Here is a 21,719-nt window from a genome sequence, read left to right on the forward strand (position 1 = left end):
GCACACCACGGCCACCCCGTCGTCCATTTGAGCAACTTTGTGCCGTGCACATCCCTCACTGTCTCTCTCTGAGTCCGGGCCAAAGTGTGGGTAGCAGGCTGGAAGTGCGTCCTCCTCCGGTGCAGTCCGGTCCGCTCGTGTTGTTCCACTGCTTGCAAAGCACCGACTCTGTTCTGTTCTGCAGACATGGCACCTGTCCTCCAAATGTTTGCTGCCATACTGACATCAGCTCTCCTGCAAACTGCGACATCGGCCCACCTCAATGACACGTAAGTAAACTAGTTCTTTTTTAAGCTGCTGCGCAAGGTGTTGTCTGCTAAAGTTTGGTGTGCGCGTTACGCGTCAATGCACGCGATGGGGTTTGCAGGTAAAGCGGCTGCACGTGCTGAAGTTTGGGGAAAAAAAAAAAAAAAGTTGCATTGTACCTACTTCTGAATTCATGTTGGAGTAAGTTTGATACCAAAGACACTGCAACGTCCCACTGGTGAGGCAGAAAGTCCAGTGGTTGGCCTCAAGACACTGTTATGCAATCAGAAAAGAAACAGTCCCACCACTGTGTTTGTGTTTCTGGGTGTGTGAGTGGGTGCGCGCGCGTGTGTGTGTGCGTGCGTGCGTGCCTGCCTATGTGCCCCATCTGCAATGACTTAACCCCATTTGATTAAATGAACTGCTCAAATCTGCTAAAATGATCTGAATCAAGTGAAGCGGTGATCAAAGGTTTTCATGATGCTGCCTTTATGTTGGAAGGCCAAACTGACTTTTTTATTTTCTTTCTTTTTGTTTATTAAGAAATGATTGGTTCTTATTTCTAAAGTCAGTAACTCTCTATGTCTGTATATTGACTTACCTGCTGACCTATGTTGTGAATCTCAACTGTAGTCATCATGACTCAAATGCCTTTCATAGTTTACTATCAAAGTCAAATTACTTTCCATCATCATGTAACTTTCTCTCTGGCAAAAACAGCATCAATATTCTCAGCAGCACCACCCAAAACTCAATTAAATGTGTCCTTTAGTTCTCATTGGCAGCAGCAGGCCGCTATGTGCCAAGCTGCCTCCAACACAGAAAATCCAGCAGAGTGGTTAGTTGAATTTAGATAACATGGCTGTCTCAGATGTCCAATTTACATGGAAAACACGTTTTTAAGAGAGCTCTGTTCCAAATATTGATTTGCATGTGTTTGTCAGAGGTGAAAGGACTCTGATATTTAAAGTTCTAATATCAAGCAATATGTCCTTCATTCAAAATCCAATAGAAGTAGGCCGAATGTAAAACTGCATTAAAAGTATCTAGTGTCTGCTGCGGTAGTTTTCAAAGGCAAATATTTAAAAAGTACTTTACTTTCTCTTTAAGTAGAATTAACTAGAAATACCAACTTCCTTTTCCACATTTTAAAGGTGGAGTCTGCATTTCTAGGAAAAGACTGTTGATGTTTGAACTTAAGAGCCAAAAGAATCTACCCTCTGCTCAGCACTCTGTTAGAAGCTAGGTCACCCCCCAAATTCATGGATGGCCATTGCTATGGCAATGACACTAACAACTGGGCAAGCTATTTGTTCCATCTATAGATTTTATATAAAGAAATCAATGTAACTTCTGGGTTTGAAGTGCAACACCAAGGGCCACTAGGGGCTCGCTCCAAAAAGCTTCTCACTCCATAGACTTCCATTAAACAAAGTCAGTAAAATTTTTCAAGTCATTGTGTTGGGATTTGCTTAATTCACCCCTTCTCATCAGTGTTCTGGTGGTCCTCTGCACAAATACAAAAGGTGTTTGATTAGAAATGCTGACTTCTGCCACCATTTAACCTGCAGCAGCTCATTTTAAAATATTTTTTTGGATCACTTGGTGGGAGCAGAAACAAGCTGGAGCAGTCATGTCTTCAAGTATCCAACAGACAGGGAGCAATATTATCATTTATTGGCGCTCGTATTTCTGACCATTTGATGTTTGTAAGTTCAACATTTGAAATATTTTTCTCTGAAGTTGGCCTCTGGGGCTTCTAGACACTGTCTGGGGTGCTGTTGCCTGGCAACGGTGTTTTTATGACATCACTACTTGAACACCAAGCACAGTGCGCATGACTTCCCATGTTTTAACCACGAGCTCACAAATTCATTTTGAATGTAGCATCAGGCGAGCTGCCAGATACCTTTGTTTACTGTTGGGTGCGGCGCTGGCTGGTTTAGGAGGAAAACAATCCTGTCTGGGAAGTGATAGTGAAGCAAAAACAGCATTTATAGTTCCAGAAAAACAAAACATGGAGCTGAAAGATGCTAAAATGCTCCATGTACCTGAGGATTATTCTTTGTGGTTTGTCACCTGCACCTCATATCTTATCGCAATTACAAAATACATAAGAATAACTGTCGTATTCATAAAACAAAAATAATAATTTGAGAAATGATCCATTTGGGCTGTTTTTTTTCTTTTTTTGTTTCTCTTTCTTTTAATGTTTTGTACCGATCAATATCTTTTTTCCAACGTTTTTTTTTTACTGTCTTTTCCTACCTGCAGTATTTTTGCAGTGATTGTGAGCTCCCGTGTGACAGGAGGGAACCAGGAGACCTTGTGTGCTCAGATCCACGGCCCCACGGAGCCCGTTACTCTGACCATCACCCTCAACAAGGGCACTGACACCGTCATCTTAGAGGAAGCTGTCAAGCAGGACTTCTACCGCTGCATAAACTTTCAGGTCAGACGCAACATGAATACAGTTTGACAAGCTGCAGATAAGCATGTGATATCATAATTCAGACAAATAAGTAAAACATTTTTTTATTTTTTTTTCTAGCATTTGCTTAATTGGCAGTGAAGTAGAATAGACCAGAACTAAAACTTTAAATGTTTGTAGGGATCAAATGAATCCATGTGGTTTCCAAGCACAGTGTACTTTCCTCTCCTCTTCTAATCGCTGTCCATCAAACTAATGGCGCAAATCTTGGCATCATTATGTACCTAGTTATCTAGCCGGCGCCATGACTGAGGCTGTCAACCCAAATGGGTCTCTGTAAATTACTGCGCTGGTTTCTGTCACCGCTGCTCACTGTTACGCAACTTGCGGGCCTTGCTTCACATTGATGCGGAACGACCCGCCAACCCCAATCAACTCTGTGACAATAGCACTTAGTTTCACTTCGTTCCCCAGTATTTGGCCCTGCTGCAGCACTGGTCTGCCATTTGTCTTTCTGCAACTAAACAAAGACTGCTTTCTGCCCAAGGCTGGCTATCTACCTGCATTCCTCTGGAAACCCCCCTCCTGCCCCTTACTCTCAGTCTCACCACACGCATCTGAAAAAAACAACCAAAAAACACCCCTTTTGAATTTTTTTAGAAGTGCTTCCAGTCCCTGTTATGCAATAGCTGCTCCATTAGCAAGTGGAAACATATGCTATACAACTATGATGGCAGTTCATGATTAACCTTGTGGAAGAGGGCTGTTGTTGCTCAATATCTGCTCAGCTCAGCTGGATTCAAGCGGTTATTCTCGACCATTATCGGTGAGAGCTATTTCACATTGTGGCCCTGGTTATAAAAACAAAACTCAAAAGCCTTTTTCCTGCTTGCTTTTCTCCCTCCTTTCATACTGAGCATTCAGATATCTCCCAGTCCTCTCTGACAGACGGGTGTTTGCTGGTGTTTGCAGGTCCCTACGGTGAGAAGCACAACTGTGGCAACCATTGGTGTCAAGATTCAGGGTGAGAGTGGATCGATGAGCAAGAAGACCAAAGTCCAAATTGAGCCTCCTGCTTTCCTCCATGTCCTCCAGACTGATAAACCCATCTACAAACCTGGACAGACTGGTAGGTGCCTCATGTTTGGAATCAGTCCACTTGGAAGATGTGTGGAAGCGTCGGAGCTTCCTGCTGTGGTAGAGTTCGTTGAAAACTCTGCTGCAGTTGTGCTGTTCACTTTGCCCACATCATCCTCTCTGCACTGCTTATCAATTCAGCTGTACTTGCACAATTTTGGACTACTTTATCATATCTGCATAATGCTGAGCCGCTACTTGACAACTTTAGGAATTATGTCTATATTCGGCACATAGAAGAATGGTGATTCCTCAAGAGTTCTTGGTGGAGGCTGTTTATTTTCACTAGAAAAAATATCCAGTGCGGAGAAAGTGTTTTTTCTCTGTGTAATGTTTGGAACCATCAATATTGTGTTGCTAAGTATAATAACCTTATACTTACTTACTGTAAAAAAAAAAAAAAAAAAAAAAAAAAAATTAAATCAGTGATAATACTAAAGGGGTATATCACTCCTTTAGTATTGCACTTAACTTAAAGATATAATTTGAGGCACACATTTAAAAAAGAACCTTTTGAAATTACAACAGCTGTCTTTTATCTGTAAGGACCCCAAAATACTAGATTCTACACATCCCATAATGCAACTCAAGAGCTTCTGTCATTAATTCCCCCCCCCCTTTGTTTATTATAAATAAATGCAGCTTCCAGGGCCGAAAAGACAAGTTAATGCAGATGTTTCTTAAAGTGCAGTACCACTGAGGGCCCTGGCTTCATTGTGTACCATTGACTTTCTCTTATAAAATACAAACTCGGTACATTTTTCCGAGGAGTCATTTTGTTGTCATTTGCTAAATTGACTTCCTCCAATTTGGTGTTCTGATGTTCCTTCTGAAAATAATTCCATAGTTAATCAGATATTAGAGATAATGATTGACCTGCCTTTGGTGCAGTGAGGTTAAAAATTAAAGGGGCGTTTGTTCATTTTTTGTCAGAGGGGAAAAAGAAATGCTGAGGATGTCATTGTGATATCATTAGGGTTGTCTCAGCCTCACTTTCTAAGGAGTTTTAAAACTGAGGCAGGGGGAGTCTTAGGAAAAATACCCAATTCCACAGCATTGCATTATGGGAAATGTATCTAGCATTTTCAGATCTTTGACCCATACTAGGAATTTAGGTAAGGATATCTCGACCTCTACTTCTTTAAATTGGACCTTTTCTTGTTTTTGTTTTTTTAAATGTGTCTCATAAGTCTTCTAGCTGTATGGACCGTCTGTACTGAACCGCTGGAATACCTCTTTTAAGACCTTGTAAATCATAAACTGTTGCTCCCTGCAACTCCTTCATCTTTTTGGTGTCACTGGTTTTATGAAACGTCTTTGGTTCCCTTCTTCTATATCGTCAGAAACTTTACACCTTTTTTATGTTTTTTTTGTTTGGTGCTTTAAACAATTCAGCAGGTTTCCCTTCTGATCCAATAAGCTTCTACACAACCAAAAGTGCTGTATACTGTAGGGGTTTTATTAAATGTATACTATATGCTTCTTTTTTTCTTTTTTTACAATATTATGTATGACTTTTCCTGTGTAATCGTAAGTGACTGCAGCAATGGTAATTGTTTATCTCCTTATGTAAAGTTAAGTTCCGGATTGTCTCCATGGATGTCAATTTCATCCCTGTGGCTCGAGTGGTAAGTTTTATTTTTTTAACTTATTTTTGTCCAACCAGATCTATGTCATATTGTACAATGTGTGTAGTAATTTAAAGCAGTGAACTTTGCAGTCTGCTGTGAATTTTTTTTTTTTTTTTTCTACCCAGCAGTCAGTGAATCTAAGGAACGAGGTCTATTTTGGTTCAGGAGAGTGGGAGGTGAAACTAGGGCTGTTTGTTGATTTTGAAGACAGCGTGGGTGTGAAGTGCTGTGTGGAGTTGTGTGATAAACATGCTGTCAGAGTTCATTTGGCACACACTGCATTTGACCCAAACATCTGAATCAATACCGGCTCAGGGCCTTTTCCGTGTGTGTGATGAGAGGATGAAAATATGACCGCACGCAGTGAACGTGAAATCCATTCAAATATATCACATGATGAAAGTAGCTTGCTAGAAAGTGATAAATCCCATTGGTTATAATGAAGACAGCTCTTTTTTTATTTATTTTTTTTTTTTATCAGGCATCATCCACCTCACAGCACTTCATCTGAGCTGCAATAAAAAAAATATTTATGTATTTTTCATAATTCCATACACAAAAACCCTAAACACTAAAATGTGTTTCCATTCTCCACTTTTTGATCAAGTTATTATTGGGCTGAAGGTGTTAAATCTTAATCCAGCATTACATGAATACTAATTATTGAAATGTTAAGTAGAGCTTCATTTCTTTTTTTTTACACTAAAAAAAACATTGATATGTGATTTATAATATATTGTTTTATTGTGCAGCTAATCTATTTCTTCTTTTCTTTTCAGTACAAAGAGGTTGCCCTCCAGGTAAGAAACACTTGAAATGGTAACAGTTCATGTGCATTGGGAAGTGATGAGGCATTGACATCCCCCCCCTCCCCCCGTAAACTCCTGACTCGTGGCTTTCCGTTTGCCAGGTTATTCTCTTCCATTATACGGCATTTTGAGCACTACCTAAGCTGAATGAATGTAAAATCATTGTGGAGTGGATCAAAACAAACTAAATGACTTTTCCCCATCAAATGGTTGTAGTTCAGCCCCTGTGAAATCCTTCAGCAAGTTTTGTCTTTAAGGTTTTTGGGTGTTTATTTATTATTTGTTTGGGCTTTTCAGATTTTTGTGAAAATTGGTCACAGGTTTCGTAAAAAGCTATATGAAATTTCATATTTTGAATTGGAAAAACCTAAAATGTTCTTTGGGGAGGACTCTCCAACCCGTCACCACCATACATGCACTTAACTCCCACAAACTTGCTGAAAGCAAAACCTTTTGTGAGGAATTTATTTGGGATTGTTGCCTTTTTTAATTTGAGAGGACGGAGCAGACGCTGGCAGGAAATGAGGATGTAAAGAGAGGGCATTGTAACATTATGATTATGAGACACCTGCATGAGGTCAAACTGCCGAAGTTGTGGTTATGTGGTATGTGTCTCAGCATTTGCAGTTTAATATGAGGCATTTCTGAGTAGGCATGTTGTTGTCATTTCAATGCAGATTGGATCAAATTGTTTATTGATAGAATTCAAAAGTGAGTGAGTCCAAGTGAGCCTGATTATGTAACTTCATGGAGAACCACAACAATGCAGAACTATAGAGGACTGTTCACCTTCCTTAATGTTTACATGCAGAGGCAGTGGACTTGAAAACTTGTCAGCTGATGTCCTCTAAAATAACTCGTCTAGGTGTTTTATTAGCTAGCTAATGGCTCAAAATCAAATGTGATGGAATAAATCAATGTTCACGCCCCCAAGTACAGGATGAATATTCTAACATTTTGTAGATAGAATAGATGCATACTGTATATACCAAGACATGATTTTGATGCATGTTTCTTTCAGAAAGCCAAGATTCATGGAGGGACAAATATTACAAAATTGTAATATTTTATCATTTGTATCATGCTTTATGTATTTTGAGACCAACATTGTAAATCCTTAATGTGTAGGACTTTTTGGTGCGTGACTTTGACCTTGACCCCCTGCGGTGAGGACCAAAACTGATCGTATGACAATAATACTGTGCAGGAGCCCCCTGAGGGCAACAGGCTGAAACCTGCTCATAGACCGACCGCTTACATTTTTGAACAATTCTACAATGGAGGCTTTAATACATATATCTTTACTGTGCGTAGGATCCCAACTCGAATCGCATTGCCCAGTGGTTGGACAGGGCCATCGTTAGCGGCATCCTCGATCTGTCACACCCCATGATCCCGGAGGCCATGCAAGGAAGCTACACCATCACCGCCCTGACGGACAAAGGAGAGCAAATATCACACACGTTTGACATCAAGGAATACGGTGTGGTGCAATTATATGATATGAAGAAATAGAACAGTCATTTTAACAACGTGATCCCGAATGAATTCAATGTAAATTCACAGCTTGATTCGGTTTCCTTTTTGCTCTTAGTTTTGCCAAAGTATGAAGTGACGGTTCACCTGCCTAGTGTGATAACCATCCTGGATCGGGAGGCAACGCTTCAGATCTGTGGAAAGTGAGTGTTCCACCTACAGCAGCTGGCAGCGGACAGCAGCTGGCAGTGCTAATGATATTTAGAGCAGAGAAATGTGTTTATTTCAGCTGTAAGCGGCCATCTTTTAAGGACAAACTGAAAAGCATACAGTATTCCCAAACGAGGGGTCTTGAGGTCTCTCCTTAATGGATCCAATTGTGGGAACACTAATAGCTGAGTTTTTACAATCTGGTAAATTAATCAGCAGTTATAGTAACAACCTGGCCAATATATGACCTAATGTACAGAGTCATGTTGATAAAACGGGCTTCAAATCACAGATGAAACATGGAAATTTAAAAGGTTTTTGAAAGTGAAACAAAATACTACATATTGTACCAATCGTATAACCAGTGAAGACACGGGTGGAGTCGCAACCAAACATTCATGAAGCCTTGATGGCATCTATTGAGGGTGTGTGATAACAGTGCAAAAAAAATATAATTCAATTGAAGTTTTGTGTCAAAACAAACACCAAGGAGATGTATACAGTAGACTGATTTATTAACAAAATGATCCAGTCATTTCCTTGGAAACATCTCTGTGTCCCTATGCCGTCTCCTACAGATACACCTATGGGAAGCCAGTTATCGGTTCGGTAAAGGTCGAGTTTTGTCGACGCATCAACCAGTTTTACTGGTTTACAGGCCCACCAGAAAAAGACCTCTGCAAGACTTATGAAATGACTGTGAGTATCCTGGACGCAAAAATGTCACCTGCTGTGATATCGGCCCCTTTTCAATAGTTCTCAGTTGTTTTATTTTGAAATTCCCTGTTCTGTTTTTTTTTAATTTTTAAAAAAAAATTTTTATTGTCTCAGACGGATAAAAGTGGATGTGCCACACAAACCGTGAACATGGCCGACTTCTCCCTCGATAAGAGCATATACGCTGACAGCTTCGAGGTGACCGCTGAGATGGAGGAGTTCGGCACCGGTAGGTTGATTTGAATGTCAGATACTGTTCTCCGAGTTAGCGGCACCAGTTCGTGACAAGTTGCGATCTGTCTGTTGACGACCATCCAGGGGTCGTTCTTAAAGGCAACGGGGTGACCAGCTTCAGCACTCGCATCAGAACTGTCACCTTCAAGGACGTTCCTGCGGCGTACAAGCCTGGCATCCCGTTTGAGGGAAAGGTAATCAGTCTCATTGACGACCAGTGGGAGTTGTAGCCTGCTGTCAGCACAATGATTTTTGGGGGTTTAGAAGAATATCTTGGCAATTGTTGAAGTTTCGCACTGACATCTTTACAGCCTGGAAGATGAATCCTAAAGTCTTCAGTATCTCATTTAATTCAGGGGCCACCAGCAACACACCTTTTAATGCAAATATTAGTGTTTTTGGTTTGTTCAGATGAACTGCTAGTAGCACAAATTTCACTGTTGGGTTCCCTCAAAACATTACAGAAGACACAATTATTTTACGCAACTTAAAAGAGCTCCATTTGAAGCTCAAACATTGAAAACAAATGCAGAATTTTTTTTTCTTAAATGTATACATTGAGAAGAGTTACAGTTTAGTCAGTGGCCTACACAGATCTGTTTCCAAACTTTATTTTTCTCAGATCAGCATAACATTTCTATTTTGTTTTGTATTGTTCAAAGTTTCGTTCTTGACTTTTGGCCTTTCCACTCAGGGTTTTTATATGCAAATGGAAAATGCGTATAAAACACACCACCTGTCTTTCTCCTTAAGAAGACGCACACTATTTCCCTATTTGGACTTTTTCAATTTTATAAGCAAAAGATTTCTTGCTGTCAGAAGGTTGTCATTGTTTCTAGTAGAAATGTGTGGAAAGGTCACATACAGACTCCGTCGTTTGCATGCGAGGCTGCAGCTAATCAAGGCTAACTACATTTCTGAATGTGAAAGGCTGCTGGTAGAAAGAGCTGCTGTTTATTTATATATATATATATATATATATATATATATATATATATATATATATATATATATATATATATATATTGTTTTTAACATTGTGAACATTTGGTGTAGTTTAGATAAAATGAGATTTCATTACAAAAGCGTCCTGCACAATATAACGATAGCATGATATGCCCAAATTTATGTTTTGATTATTTCAACATCGTTGCTGAGATGGCAGCTTGGTAATGGCGGAGCTCCAGTCATGAGGATCATTGACAGATTTAAACAGCTGAGCAAGTGTCTATCAATGAGCTACCAGTGCACATTTTTTTAAGTCATTTTAAGATTTGCCTTTGAATGTGTGACTTGTGTACGAGGCTGTGTATTTGCACAGGCCTGTACCTTTTAGGTTTAATGTCAAAGAACCACCTATGTTCCAATGCAGTCGCTCATTGTTGGCACTTATAGTTCAAATGAGTTTCATTGCCGTACAGGTCAGAAGCCAAACAGTGGAAAGGATTTTAATTCCTGGTTTTGTCTCGTCTGATATAAGATGTAATCATTGAGGGTCCCCAGAAAGTGAATCCTTGTGTTTTTGGGGATTCTCGTTTTTACTTCTGCCACTAATATATCAATATTTCCACTTGACCAAGTCCATGCAAAGATATTTTGGTGGTTTATGGCCAGATATCCATGAAATTCTTTTTCATGTTCCCCACAGGATGATTTCTAATCATTTAACCAGAAGATAAGCCTTCGAACTCATTCATACATCTCGAGGGATTAAAAACCTTTCGCTTTAATCTTTTAATGATCAGGACCTTTACCTTTTTAATAAATTTAAATTTTTTTAGCCAGACTGGAATATTTGAGTGGCAAAATCCTAATGATGTTGAGGAATGGTGAACTTGTAGTCTCGATACATCCTGAAAGCCTGCCTCTATTTCCTGACTTGTTCGCAGGTCAAAGTGGTCGGTGCAGACAAAATGCCGGTCGCCAACGAGCCAGTGTACTTATCCGCCGGCGACTCACAGAAGTTGACACTCACCACAAACACCAAAGGCATGGCTCTGTTCTCTCTGGACACGTCCCTGTGGAAGGACCAGGTGTCTCTGATGGTCAGTGACTGCTCTCTGTTGTTGTTTTGTTGTTCCCAGAAGGCCTGTTTGTTTTAGTGGAGTCGATCCTGTTAATCGTTTCATTAACAACCAGCTCAGTATTCGTCAATTTCACAATCAATGTTTAATTAAACTCCTTGTACTATCATGTTGAAGATGGCTCACACTGGCCTTCAGTCTTTGGATGGAGGTTTGATGTCTGTGTGGAAAGTTTGACCTTTGACCCTCAACAGGCCACCTCTAAAAATACACTGGAGACTGAGCCGTATGCACCCAATTTGCGAAGGCCAGAATTCAGGTCGGCCCACCACCACGTGATGGCGTTTTACTCCAAGAGCAGCAGCTTTCTGAAGCTCATGCAGGTCAGAGGGAAGCTGTCCTGTGACACGGATGCAGCAGTGCGAGCTCAGTACATCATCCAGGGGGATGAGCTAAAAGTTGGACAGGAAGTCCTCGACTTCTTTTACCTGGTACGTGGTTGTTGGCTACTGTGAGTATTTGAGTGTCAGGCGCTGAGCGGACCTTGAACTCAGCGGTAAGTGAAACACTATCTTGCTGATTTATTTATATTTTTTTTAGAAATATATCTGGGCATTTGTAATTTGGGAAGATGCTGTGGTTTGTAAAGTATGGTTTGTTTTTATTAACTGAACGTGAATAAACACCAGACTTTTATTATGAGAATTTTATTTTCTGCGACACCCAAAATGTTTTTAAAGCATGTATATCATGCATCATACAACCAGTGTTACTAGTGTTAAATTGTAGTTATTTGGCCACCCTATCGTTTCTGAAATGGCTTCTTGCAGAAATGATGTGGGCCGAATTATGTAAAATATTTGTGTATAAAAATGTATGAGAATTCTTCCCTCATTAATGTAAAAAACAAAAAAAACATTCGTGAATAAATTTCTCTGTCTGCGTTGTCTTTCTTTCTAGGTGCAGTCCAAAGGTTCAATTGTCGAACATGGTTGTGTCCCCGTGGCTGTTAAAGCAGGAACAGGTATAAACTCGTGTTTCAACTAAGACGAGGGCTAACCTCAAAGGGGACCTATTATGCTTTTCTATATTTTCCATCATCAATTATGTTCCAATGTCAGATGTTCACATTAAATGTGAACAACGTTTTAAATAATAAAGTAAAAGTAATTCCTTTTGAGGAAAAGCTCAGGCTTCAAACTGCTCTGAACATTCGGTTCACGACGAGCTGACATCCGCTCGTCATGAAGTTCTTCATGTTCTGCTTCACGCACAAAGTGCAGTTTAACACATTATGTGCCTGTGACCACTTTCATTATAATAGCTACAAGGAATATTACTTGTGTTTTAATTGTCATGCTGCCACATGCCAAATTTCTTCTCGTCTCCTTGTGTTTTGTGCCTCAGTCAACAGAGGAGAGTTGTCCGTGTCCCTCAGTCAGGTGACAAATCTGGCACCGTTTGCCCAGGTGGTGGTCTACACCGTGATGCCCAGTGGAGAGGCTGTGGCCGACAGCCAGGACTTCCCCGTTCAGCTCTGCCTCAATAACAAGGTAGCTAACCTGCAAGTATTTCATCTATGTAATAACATATTAAGACGTTTAATCACGGAGGACAGACAAACCTCGTCTAATCTGCTACCAAACTAGTGACTCTCCCCCTCTGTGCCTCCTGTGCAGGTGGCGTTGAAGTTCTCCTCCCTCCAGGAGCTTCCAGCGGAAAAGACCACGCTGAGTCTGCAGGCTCACCCGGGCTCCATCTGCTCCGTCAGAGCCATCGACCAGAGCGTCCTCCTGCTGAAGGCCGAGCAGGAAATCACTGTTCCCTATGTACGACACCGATCATCTTTGACCCATGTTAACGTATTCCACTGGCACCTTGGCACCTGGCACCTATTCATGTTGTAAATAGCGTAATGCCTTCGCTTTGTAGTTGGGAGAAGTGGACATGGAAGTAATTTATCATCAAACTCAGGCCTGAGCCTTGCACTCGCACCAAAACTTTTAAGCAGCAGATCTGCTTTCCTTTTTTGGTTAGACTTTTAATATTACATGTATTTCTGGTGGATTCAGCTCCCATTTAATGTCATTGTCTCAAGACTGACCCATTCAACTCACTTCAGGTGACATTGTAACCTGGTGTGGTTTTCAGTTTCTCTAACTTTAATATATGCAATGACCCACCGAGTGTATACCTTATTTTTCTGGGCCTATTTCATCAATGGATTTAAAATGTTATCATCTTTTGAGAGCTGGGTTTATCTGACTGCATATACTACTGTATATAATTCAGTTCTGCCCGGGCTCATGCACAGCAGTGTGTTTGTGCAGGTGTACAGCCAGCTGCCTGTCCAGAAGCTGTCCGGATACGTCTATCATGTTGACGACTTTGAGCCGTATCCCTGCTTCCCCGTGCCGGTGCCAGAACCAGAGGCGGAACTAGAGCTGGAAATCCCACCCGCACAACCAACAACACAACCAACAACTCCAGCACCATCACCTGCACGGGCACCGGACACTCTGGCAGCTCGCCGAACCAGGAGCTCCGTCTACTTCGGACAGTCCAATCAGAAGAATGATGTCTACAGCATATTTAAAGTAGAAATTCATCCTTTTTAATTGAGATATTGGCAATAATACCTGATCTACGATTTGCATTTCATTGTGTTCATTTGTTTATTTATCAATCTGTCTTTCTACATTTAATGCTGGGCTCAGACTGCACTAATTCAGCCCCAGTTTAGTGTCCGGGCCCAAATATGATCGTCCTGAACGGCAAATGGGGCCTTGTCGTGTGACACATTGACGAACAGCGATGCGGCGTCTGCGACACCACACGACACGCCGATGAAAATTCTAGAATTACCTTTTTTTTTTTTTTTTTATCCTATTAGCTGCCTACTTCTATTTGTGACGTTGCTCGATAGAATGACAGAATGCTCTCTGGCTTCCATTTGTAAACATGGCAAAAGGACCGTTGGCATCACACCTCTGTAGCCATGATCGACAACTTATTGACCCTCTCCACAAATGACATGCACGGACGGGAAAGATGATTGGTCCGGGTCGTCCTTGTAGTGCCGCCCGTCTCCCCACAAAGACCCAAAGAATTTATGGCACATTGACTGCCTAATCTGAGATGGCGACAGAGAATGTGACAGACAAATATATTGTCGTCTGATCGCAGCCTAACTCTATCATTTTTAACTCTACTAATTCTGTCTACTGTCTCTTTCATTTCACTTGCTAGCCTCTTGTCTCTCTTTTTCTCTTTGTTTCAACCTCTATCTCCGGATTTGTTTGCATTTTTCTCTTTGTCTGCCTCTAATTGTTTTTCTTTTTGCTATTGCTATATCTCTATCTGTTGATGTCTTTCTGTTTTTTTTTTCTATCTCTATTGCTTTATTTCTACAGTATCTCATTCTTTATCTCTATTTCTGTCCCTTCTGTATCTATCAATACCTAACTGTATCTTTGTATTTCTACCGATTCAATCCTCATTTAAAGTAATGTAATCATAGATTATCTTTTGTTTCATTTTCATCATCAGTAATGATTGAATCATATTCAACTTCACTATCCCTTATTGAGTTTTCTCTCTGTCCATTTCTAGGAAATTGGAATCAAAATTGTGACCAACTCTGATGTGAAAAAACCATATAACTGCCTGGAAAGGATGCATGGCATCGAATATGATTATGGTACGTTGTGTGGTAGGCTGCTGGTATTATGTTATTTACTGATACTTACCTCGGAAAAAGAAACTACCGTTATACTATAAACTTCATTGAGTTGCAGAAAGTTCTGGAGAGATGGAAGATTTTTTCGAAGTTGCCGATGCTGATGTTGGAAAGCCCAAGGAGACTATTAGAACATACTTCCCTGAGACCTGGATCTGGGAGCTCATTTCTGTTGGGTAAGTAAAGACGTGTAATAATTTTGTTTTTTCTGTCCCGTTTTGTTTTCCAAGACATGCTCGTCCTAGATGTCCTAGACTCTCCTGTTCCTATGGCCTTCAACATGATGCCTTTGAGTGTCGGTGGTGTGCTCAGAGGTAAAGAGGAAGAGAAAAAGGAGATCATCAGAACGTTCTTCCCTGAGACCTGGATCTGGGACCTAGTTACTGTTGGGTAATAATATATGAAAATTATCAAAGCAGTGCATTTTTTTTAGGAGGTTGTGGAGGAAAGAGGAGGTGTTTGCTAGAATGTGCAGTTTGAATCTTCAGTTTAAGTAGATGTATGTTGTCTGAATGGCAGCATATACCAAACCACGTTCTGCACATATTTTAATTCCATGGCTGCAGTAGAAAAGTCTGCTGTCTAGACCCGGCTCATATTTAAGAAAATTTGGCACATAATGAAATTAAAAATGCATCAATCGAGACCCCGAAGTGTTGAGCGGCTGAAATCCTATATATGGCAAGAATGGGACAACATTTCATTTTCAAAACTCCAGCAACTGGTCTTTATGTTCCCAAATATTTACAGACTGATGTGTAAAAATTTGCAAAACATTGCATTCTGTTTTTATTTACATTTTACACAGCAACCCAACTTTTTTGGAAAGGGGGTTGTATTTTAGGAGCCAAAGTCAAACCAACAGTCTAAGACCTACAGATCTGACACTGTCTGTGCAGTAACCAAAACTGTTAATTTAGGGAGAAAAATGTGTTTTCATGTAAGCGTCCATCCCGCAGAGAAGCTTATTGAAAGGGTTTCAGGACCTTTGGCTTTTGATTTCCCTGCTTGTCATATGGTCACCATATCATTTATAATGATCTGTTTTTGCCACACTAGCAGTATTGAGCCAATGATGCCAACATCGTGCTGTTTTGAGCAACTCTCCTGTTATTTTCCTGGTAATCCATTTAATACTCAGATATATTTTTGTCAAGAGCAGACATTCAGGATCCTCATAGGAGGAATCTAATGATTATCTCCAGCTTTTCTCTTGTGCCATCATATTTTTGTCCCATTTTCTGATTCCTGGTAGAGGTATGTGCAGCTTGGTCATACAGTCTAATAGAATTAGCCATATCCATCAGCAGTTAATAATGAGTAATGGACATTGTCCAGTAATATTTACTGACCAGTCAAACGTCCCAAAGAATGGAGCTTTTCCAGACCCCCAAAACCAACTGCACATGATATGTCATCAGCTGCAGATGGATTTAGATTTTACTCTCGCTGGTCTGTTTGTACAGAGACAGCGGGTCGGTGAATGTGGAGAAGACGGTCCCGGACACCATCACGAAGTGGGCCGCTGGAGCCTTCTGCGTCTCCTCTGTGGGCTTCGGTGTGGCGCCAAACACCGGACTGACAGTCTTCCAGCCGTTTTTTGTCAGTCTCACCTTGCCCTACTCTGTCATCCGAGGCGAGGTGTTCACACTCAAAGCCACAGTCTTCAATTATCTCTCCAAATGCATTATGGTAAATATTCAAGTTCTTCCAGATGCTACTCATTTACTTGTGCCCTTGTGAAATTGAAATAATACAGAACAGTCAAAGGTTTGGAGACACCTACCAATTCAAGTTTTTTTTTTCTATATGTTAAAATGATCTATGTTATAAAACTGTAATGCAGACATCAAAATTATGAATTGACTTACAGATCTATGTAATAAGCAAAAAATTAAGAAAAGCAGAATATCAAAGGAATCAAAAGTAGTAAATTTTGCTTTGATGGCAGCGTTGCTCTCCCTTCCTTCTGTCAGTCAGCTTTATGAAGTCATCAGCGGGAGCTTTTCCAACAGTCGTGAAGGAGTTCCCTCATAGTCTGAGTGCTCGTTCGCTTCTTTTCCTTCCCTCTGCACTAAAACGCATCCCAAACCATCTCGTCTGTGTGATTGTTTGCTCAAACCAGATGGGATGGTGTGTCGGTCCAGAATGTTGGTTAGGTGTTACCTTGAATTGTGAATAAATCACTAACAGTGTCACCAGTAAATGTTTTTTTATGAAACTCTGAGTTTGGTAACGGTACTTCCGTCTTCCGAACAGTCCATAGAACATTCTCCCAAAAGCGTCATCCTGGTGTCGCAAAAATGGCCTTCAGGATTAGCGGTAGTTTTCTCCTTGTGCTTTTTAATGGAGGCCACGTTTGCCTTGTGTCCTTTTGACAGTGCAGTCATGAACTCTGACCTTTTATTGAGATAAGAGTAGCCTGCAGTTCCTTGGATGTTCACCTTGGATTCTTTGTGACTTCTTGGATGACTTCATGCGTGTCTGGGAAAGGGTCCACTGTGGTCCCAAGTCTTCTCCACTTAATGTCTCTGACTGTGGCGTCCCAGAGCCATAACCATTCTGAGACTGATGGTTTTCAGTCACTTTCTTCCTTGTCTCCTCTGGAATTTCTTTTGATTTTGGCATAATGTACTACTGGTGAGACTTTGTAGTCAACTTCATGCTTCTGAAAATGGTCCACCCAAGGGATAAATGGATTGAACAGGGATGAAATCCGGTGGGAGGGTGTTGAATACTTTTTCACAGGATTGTAGGTATGTCCAAACTTTTGACTGGTGTTCTATCATTACTGTATTGTGCATTTATATTTATTTCCGAGACCAAGCTTTTGTCTGTTTTGTTTCTGTTTGCAGGTGAAGGTAATGCTGGCTGATTCCGACCAGTACACCTTCAGAAACTGCGATGGCTGCCATTACAGCATATGTCTGTGCGGCGAGGAGAGCAGGACCTTCTCATGGATTGTGACTCCAACCGCCCTAGGTATTGACAGTCAGGTGACCAGAAATAATGCTGGCTCAGTAACACTTCACTTTAAAATATGTTATTGCAAATTATTAAGGCCAGTCAGTGTCACTCACCTCTGATATGATGCAATGAACTTTTACAATTAGATTTTATCGTAGGTTCCTTTGGTCTTGGACTGATGGGAACATTAATGTTTTTTAATGCATACAAGTGTTTTAGTATTTTTCTGACTTTGTCTATGGAGACCTTTTTTTTTTAAAAAAAACAAAAAAAACACGCTGTCTCTTCACTGCAGCAGCAAGTTCAAAATGTAGAGACTTGAAATATGCTGTTCATTACAAAGAACATAATGTATTGTTTTATTTATGATTTCAATTGATATAATGATGCTGCTCAAAATACAGGTTGATTTGAAATCCTCCAGTTAAGGAAAGCACGTATTCAAGTGATTACCAAATACAGCATTTTGCTCTGCTATAAATAAAGGTACCGGACAGTTTGTAAATCAATGCTCGCAGTGTAAAAATGCAAGTGCCAGTACTTCCCTTTATCACATGTTGGTGATGTTTAATCAAGGGGATGAACATTATTACAATTATTACATTAACAAGACTAGTTCCAAATCTAATCTAATGACTGGAATACCTGAGGGATTTTAATTTGAAACGAGGGCTTTTAAATTGGAACAGTTGGTGCTAGATTGGACGGACTGCCTGTGATTGGTTGTTACACAGTGGGAAGGTTGAGGATTAGTGAAGGGTGGATTGACAGTGAAACAACCAATCAGCACCTTTAAAGTTTGGAGGGTGCATCCCTTTGGCTGATCCAATTTAACATCAACCGTTAGATCAGCCAGAGGGAAGCATGGTCTAAACTCTACGCTTCTGTGATTGAATGTGAAACAACAAATCACAGATGCGTTAACTTCACAGCCAATCAGCTGGTCCCTAACCTAAATCCTTGCCCCCAATTTAACAACCAATCACAGCAGAGCCTTCCTCCCGCTAATCCAGTCTAGCACAAGCCAAAAGCCTGAGAAAAAGTCAAGATACACCAAAGGAGTAAAAAGTAGTGCTGCGTACCGGCCCATTTCAAGCACTGATGTAAAGACATGAAATGAGTTTGAATGCAGGAACTTACTTGCAGTGACGAACCTTTTACATTGTGTCATTGCTCCTTTTATTTGCTGTAACTGAAGGTCCTAAATATGTTTCCACCACTGAAAACAACAACCAAGGCAGAACACATTCTGAAATATATTATATCAGTAGGAGACGGTTTTATCCTTACCTGAAACAAATTACATGTGATGATAATCGGAAACTAGATTTCTGTATTTTGCTCTTTTGAATTTTGGGAACATTTCAAATTTTATATAAAGCCAAGAAAAAAATGATGGACTCAAAAAAGAACATTTACAGAGAGGATATCTCACGCGAGTGTTTCTCAGTGTATAACGATTACAAACATTTTAAAAGAACAGTTCAGTAAATCAAATGTGGGAAAAGCGTCCAGAATATAAAATTGTTTTCATCATGTTCAGGCCTCAGAAATATTTTGGATTGAACAGCTGAGCGGACTTTGAGCCGTGATTTTAAAAATGCAAAGGTCGCGTTTTGTTCCCCATTAAAATCAAATTCACATTTATTAGGTTGTGGATTGAAGCTGCAACGTTTTTTAAAATGACCATACACGTAATAATTTCATAATAAAATCTACATATCTTTGGAGCTCTGATAATTGTCAAACCAAACATTCAATTTAAATATGTAAACTTTGGCTCTTGAAAATTGTGGTTGTCATTTATAAGATTAAAAAAAAAAAAAATTAACTGAAAACATAAAGAGTAGGTTAATCCTGCTTGTTTTTGTAAAAATGAATGGTGCTACCTGAAAAATACAAAACGCACATTAAGTTGTGCTTTACAAAATGTCCAGCAGTAATTTAAAATACGTTTGCAAAAACCAGCATGGCATTTTTCATGTCTTTGTTCAAGTTTTAATCTGAAAGCTTTACATTTAAATACATTTCTTCTAAATTCAAATGAGGGAACAGTTATTCTCCTCAGTCCAGTCCACTGATTGAACACCACCTCAGCGGGTCACAGCGCTCCTCATCGCCAGAGATATTCCCACATTTGACTGTTTTCAATTTTCGCATCTTTAAAAATGAAACACCGATGTTGTTTGTTCCGTCTGATACAATCTTATACTTTCAGTGAAAGATGAGACACGACAAGCTAATTAATCCTTATTAAGGACTCTGACAGCCGTTGCGTCTGCACTGCTTGAAGCAAAGACAGGCGCCTGGTGTTGTAACGCTGCCTGGCCTGAAAGCAGAGGATTTCTATCAGCCTCCATCAGCAGGGATGGAGACGAGGCTCTGATGAATGTCAAATTGCACTCCTCTAACTCCCCCTTAGAGGAATGCTGACAATCACTTGTACTAACAAGTCAGGTAGTATCTCTGACGAAACACTCAGAAACCTCTCCCCCGGGGGGTGATCTGTACTTGTCCTCCGTGTGAAGGATTGTGGGCTGTGACGGAATGAAGGGAGGGGGTGGGAGATAGAGCCGTACGGGGGAGAGACAGTATAATAAGGCAACAAATAGGGATTAATGAGGGTGAATAAGATGGGGAAACAGGGAGAGGAAGGAAAACACAGAGAGGAGGGATGGAGGAACAGTGAGGATAATGAGCTGGATTTGAAAAGCAGATTGGAGGCTTGTGGTGCCTCCGCACACAAAATGTGATGGCGTGACAGGGGAAGAGAGCGCCAATCAATGGAATGAGGCCGTGTGTTTGTGTGCACACAGGTAAGGTGAATCTGAAGGTCAGCGCTGAGGCCCTGAAGACGGACGTACTGTGTGGCAACGAGGTGGCCGTTGTTCCCGACACGGGCCGAATCGACACGGTGATCCGCACGCTGCTGGTGGAGGTCAGTGACAGTCGGACATGACCGCGAACGTCAACGCTGCAGATTGTGTCTAATACCACTGGATGTGATTGGGTTCAGTTCTCAGAACCTACAAAAATACAAAACGGAGTTGCTCCTTTGCTTCTGCCATTTGAACCCGTTCCACTGATGAATAGTTGGTGATGGTAATCAAAGAGTCAAAGCAGTGAAGAGTGCAATCGAACATGAATGTAACCAATGAATGAAAATTCAAAGAAATTGGTTTGCAAATGTTTAAGAGGAAGGAAATGTGTTTGTCTGACCTGCAGAATACCCACAATGCGTTTTGATGGTAAACTGTAAAAGCAAACTACAGCAATGGATGAAACAAAAATATTATTTTTATTATATTGAATTATTGGTCAATTCTGCAGTTTACCTCTGTAGGCCAGAGACTGTATATGTAAGTGGATGTAGCCTCTGTGTGGAAAAATGAGGCCAATGCAGAAGTGTCTTTAACTGCAATACCAGCAGCGCCACTAGGGGGTGTCTCCAAAAAAGCCTCCGGCTCCATAGACTCCCATTCAACTTTTCTTATGAAATACAAAGTCAAGTAATTATTGTCATTCGCTAAAGTCCCTCCTTCTGTTCAGTATTTTGGTGGTCCATTTACATTTTTTTTTTCCATCATTAATGAGACATTAGGCCTCAAAGAGCTGTATGTTTGTGGGCGTGTCTGGTTTGATTGTGACGGGCCTGTGGTGAGGTCAGGTTTCTGCTATAGGTGGGCGGGCGTAGCGTCTTCTGGTTCTCAGTCAGATCCTCCACTCGCTCTTTTCCAGCTCGTCACTTCCACTTACTTTTTGGTTTTACTGTTCTTGTTCACTTTCACAGTATTGAATGACACCGGCTGAATAATTGGCTTTGCATCCAGTGAACATGAGATTGGACAGAAATCGGACCTCTAATGAATGGTAATGTTACTTGGTTACAGATATGTGATTCACCATTCATATGTATGAGGGTTTAACTCGCAGCTTGTTGAAAGATCAACTAATACTGACGCGAGAGTCCAAATACACCTGCAGTGTGCGTTCATGGTGTTCACCCAGTGTAACGCTCGGTCTCACCGACGTGATATTTCACACACTTTTAGACGAGCTCGTCAGCGCTGTGTGCAGTTTGAACGTAATGAAATCAAT

General features: G+C 40.7%; 1 protein-coding gene across 2 annotated transcripts in view; it reads left to right on the forward strand.

The window, feature by feature from the left end:
* The first annotated feature begins 69 nt into the window (after positions 1-69).
* The window catches only part of LOC138196966 (alpha-2-macroglobulin), a 34,273-nt gene continuing 12,623 nt past the window's right edge, over positions 70-21,719 (forward strand). Inside the window, exons 1-21 of one of the 2 annotated variants that reach the window (XM_069147366.1) lie at positions 70-269; positions 2,521-2,698; positions 3,650-3,806; positions 5,390-5,442; positions 6,225-6,245; positions 7,569-7,737; positions 7,849-7,933; positions 8,519-8,639; positions 8,772-8,886; positions 8,976-9,085; positions 10,781-10,936; positions 11,170-11,406; positions 11,876-11,939; positions 12,323-12,468; positions 12,595-12,744; positions 13,246-13,512; positions 14,528-14,615; positions 14,713-14,830; positions 16,121-16,346; positions 17,510-17,636; positions 20,438-20,559. In XM_069147366.1, the coding sequence (XP_069003467.1) occupies positions 187-269; positions 2,521-2,698; positions 3,650-3,806; positions 5,390-5,442; positions 6,225-6,245; positions 7,569-7,737; positions 7,849-7,933; positions 8,519-8,639; positions 8,772-8,886; positions 8,976-9,085; positions 10,781-10,936; positions 11,170-11,406; positions 11,876-11,939; positions 12,323-12,468; positions 12,595-12,744; positions 13,246-13,512; positions 14,528-14,615; positions 14,713-14,830; positions 16,121-16,346; positions 17,510-17,636; positions 20,438-20,559 (2,793 nt within the window). In that variant the 5' untranslated portion in view covers positions 70-186. Of the gene's footprint in view, positions 270-2,520; positions 2,699-3,649; positions 3,807-5,389; positions 5,443-6,224; positions 6,246-7,568; positions 7,738-7,848; positions 7,934-8,518; positions 8,640-8,771; positions 8,887-8,975; positions 9,086-10,780; positions 10,937-11,169; positions 11,407-11,875; positions 11,940-12,322; positions 12,469-12,594; positions 12,745-13,245; positions 13,513-14,527; positions 14,616-14,712; positions 14,831-14,884; positions 15,045-16,120; positions 16,347-17,509; positions 17,637-20,437; positions 20,560-21,719 lie in introns of both variants that reach the window. The other variant, XM_069147365.1, reaches the window with a different exon arrangement.

This window comes from Embiotoca jacksoni, unplaced genomic scaffold (genome assembly GCF_022577435.1).
Source record: "Embiotoca jacksoni isolate LCO1_2020_lvr unplaced genomic scaffold, fEmbJac1.0.p SCAF_14, whole genome shotgun sequence".
NCBI classification, from domain to species: Eukaryota; Metazoa; Chordata; class Actinopteri; family Embiotocidae; genus Embiotoca; species Embiotoca jacksoni.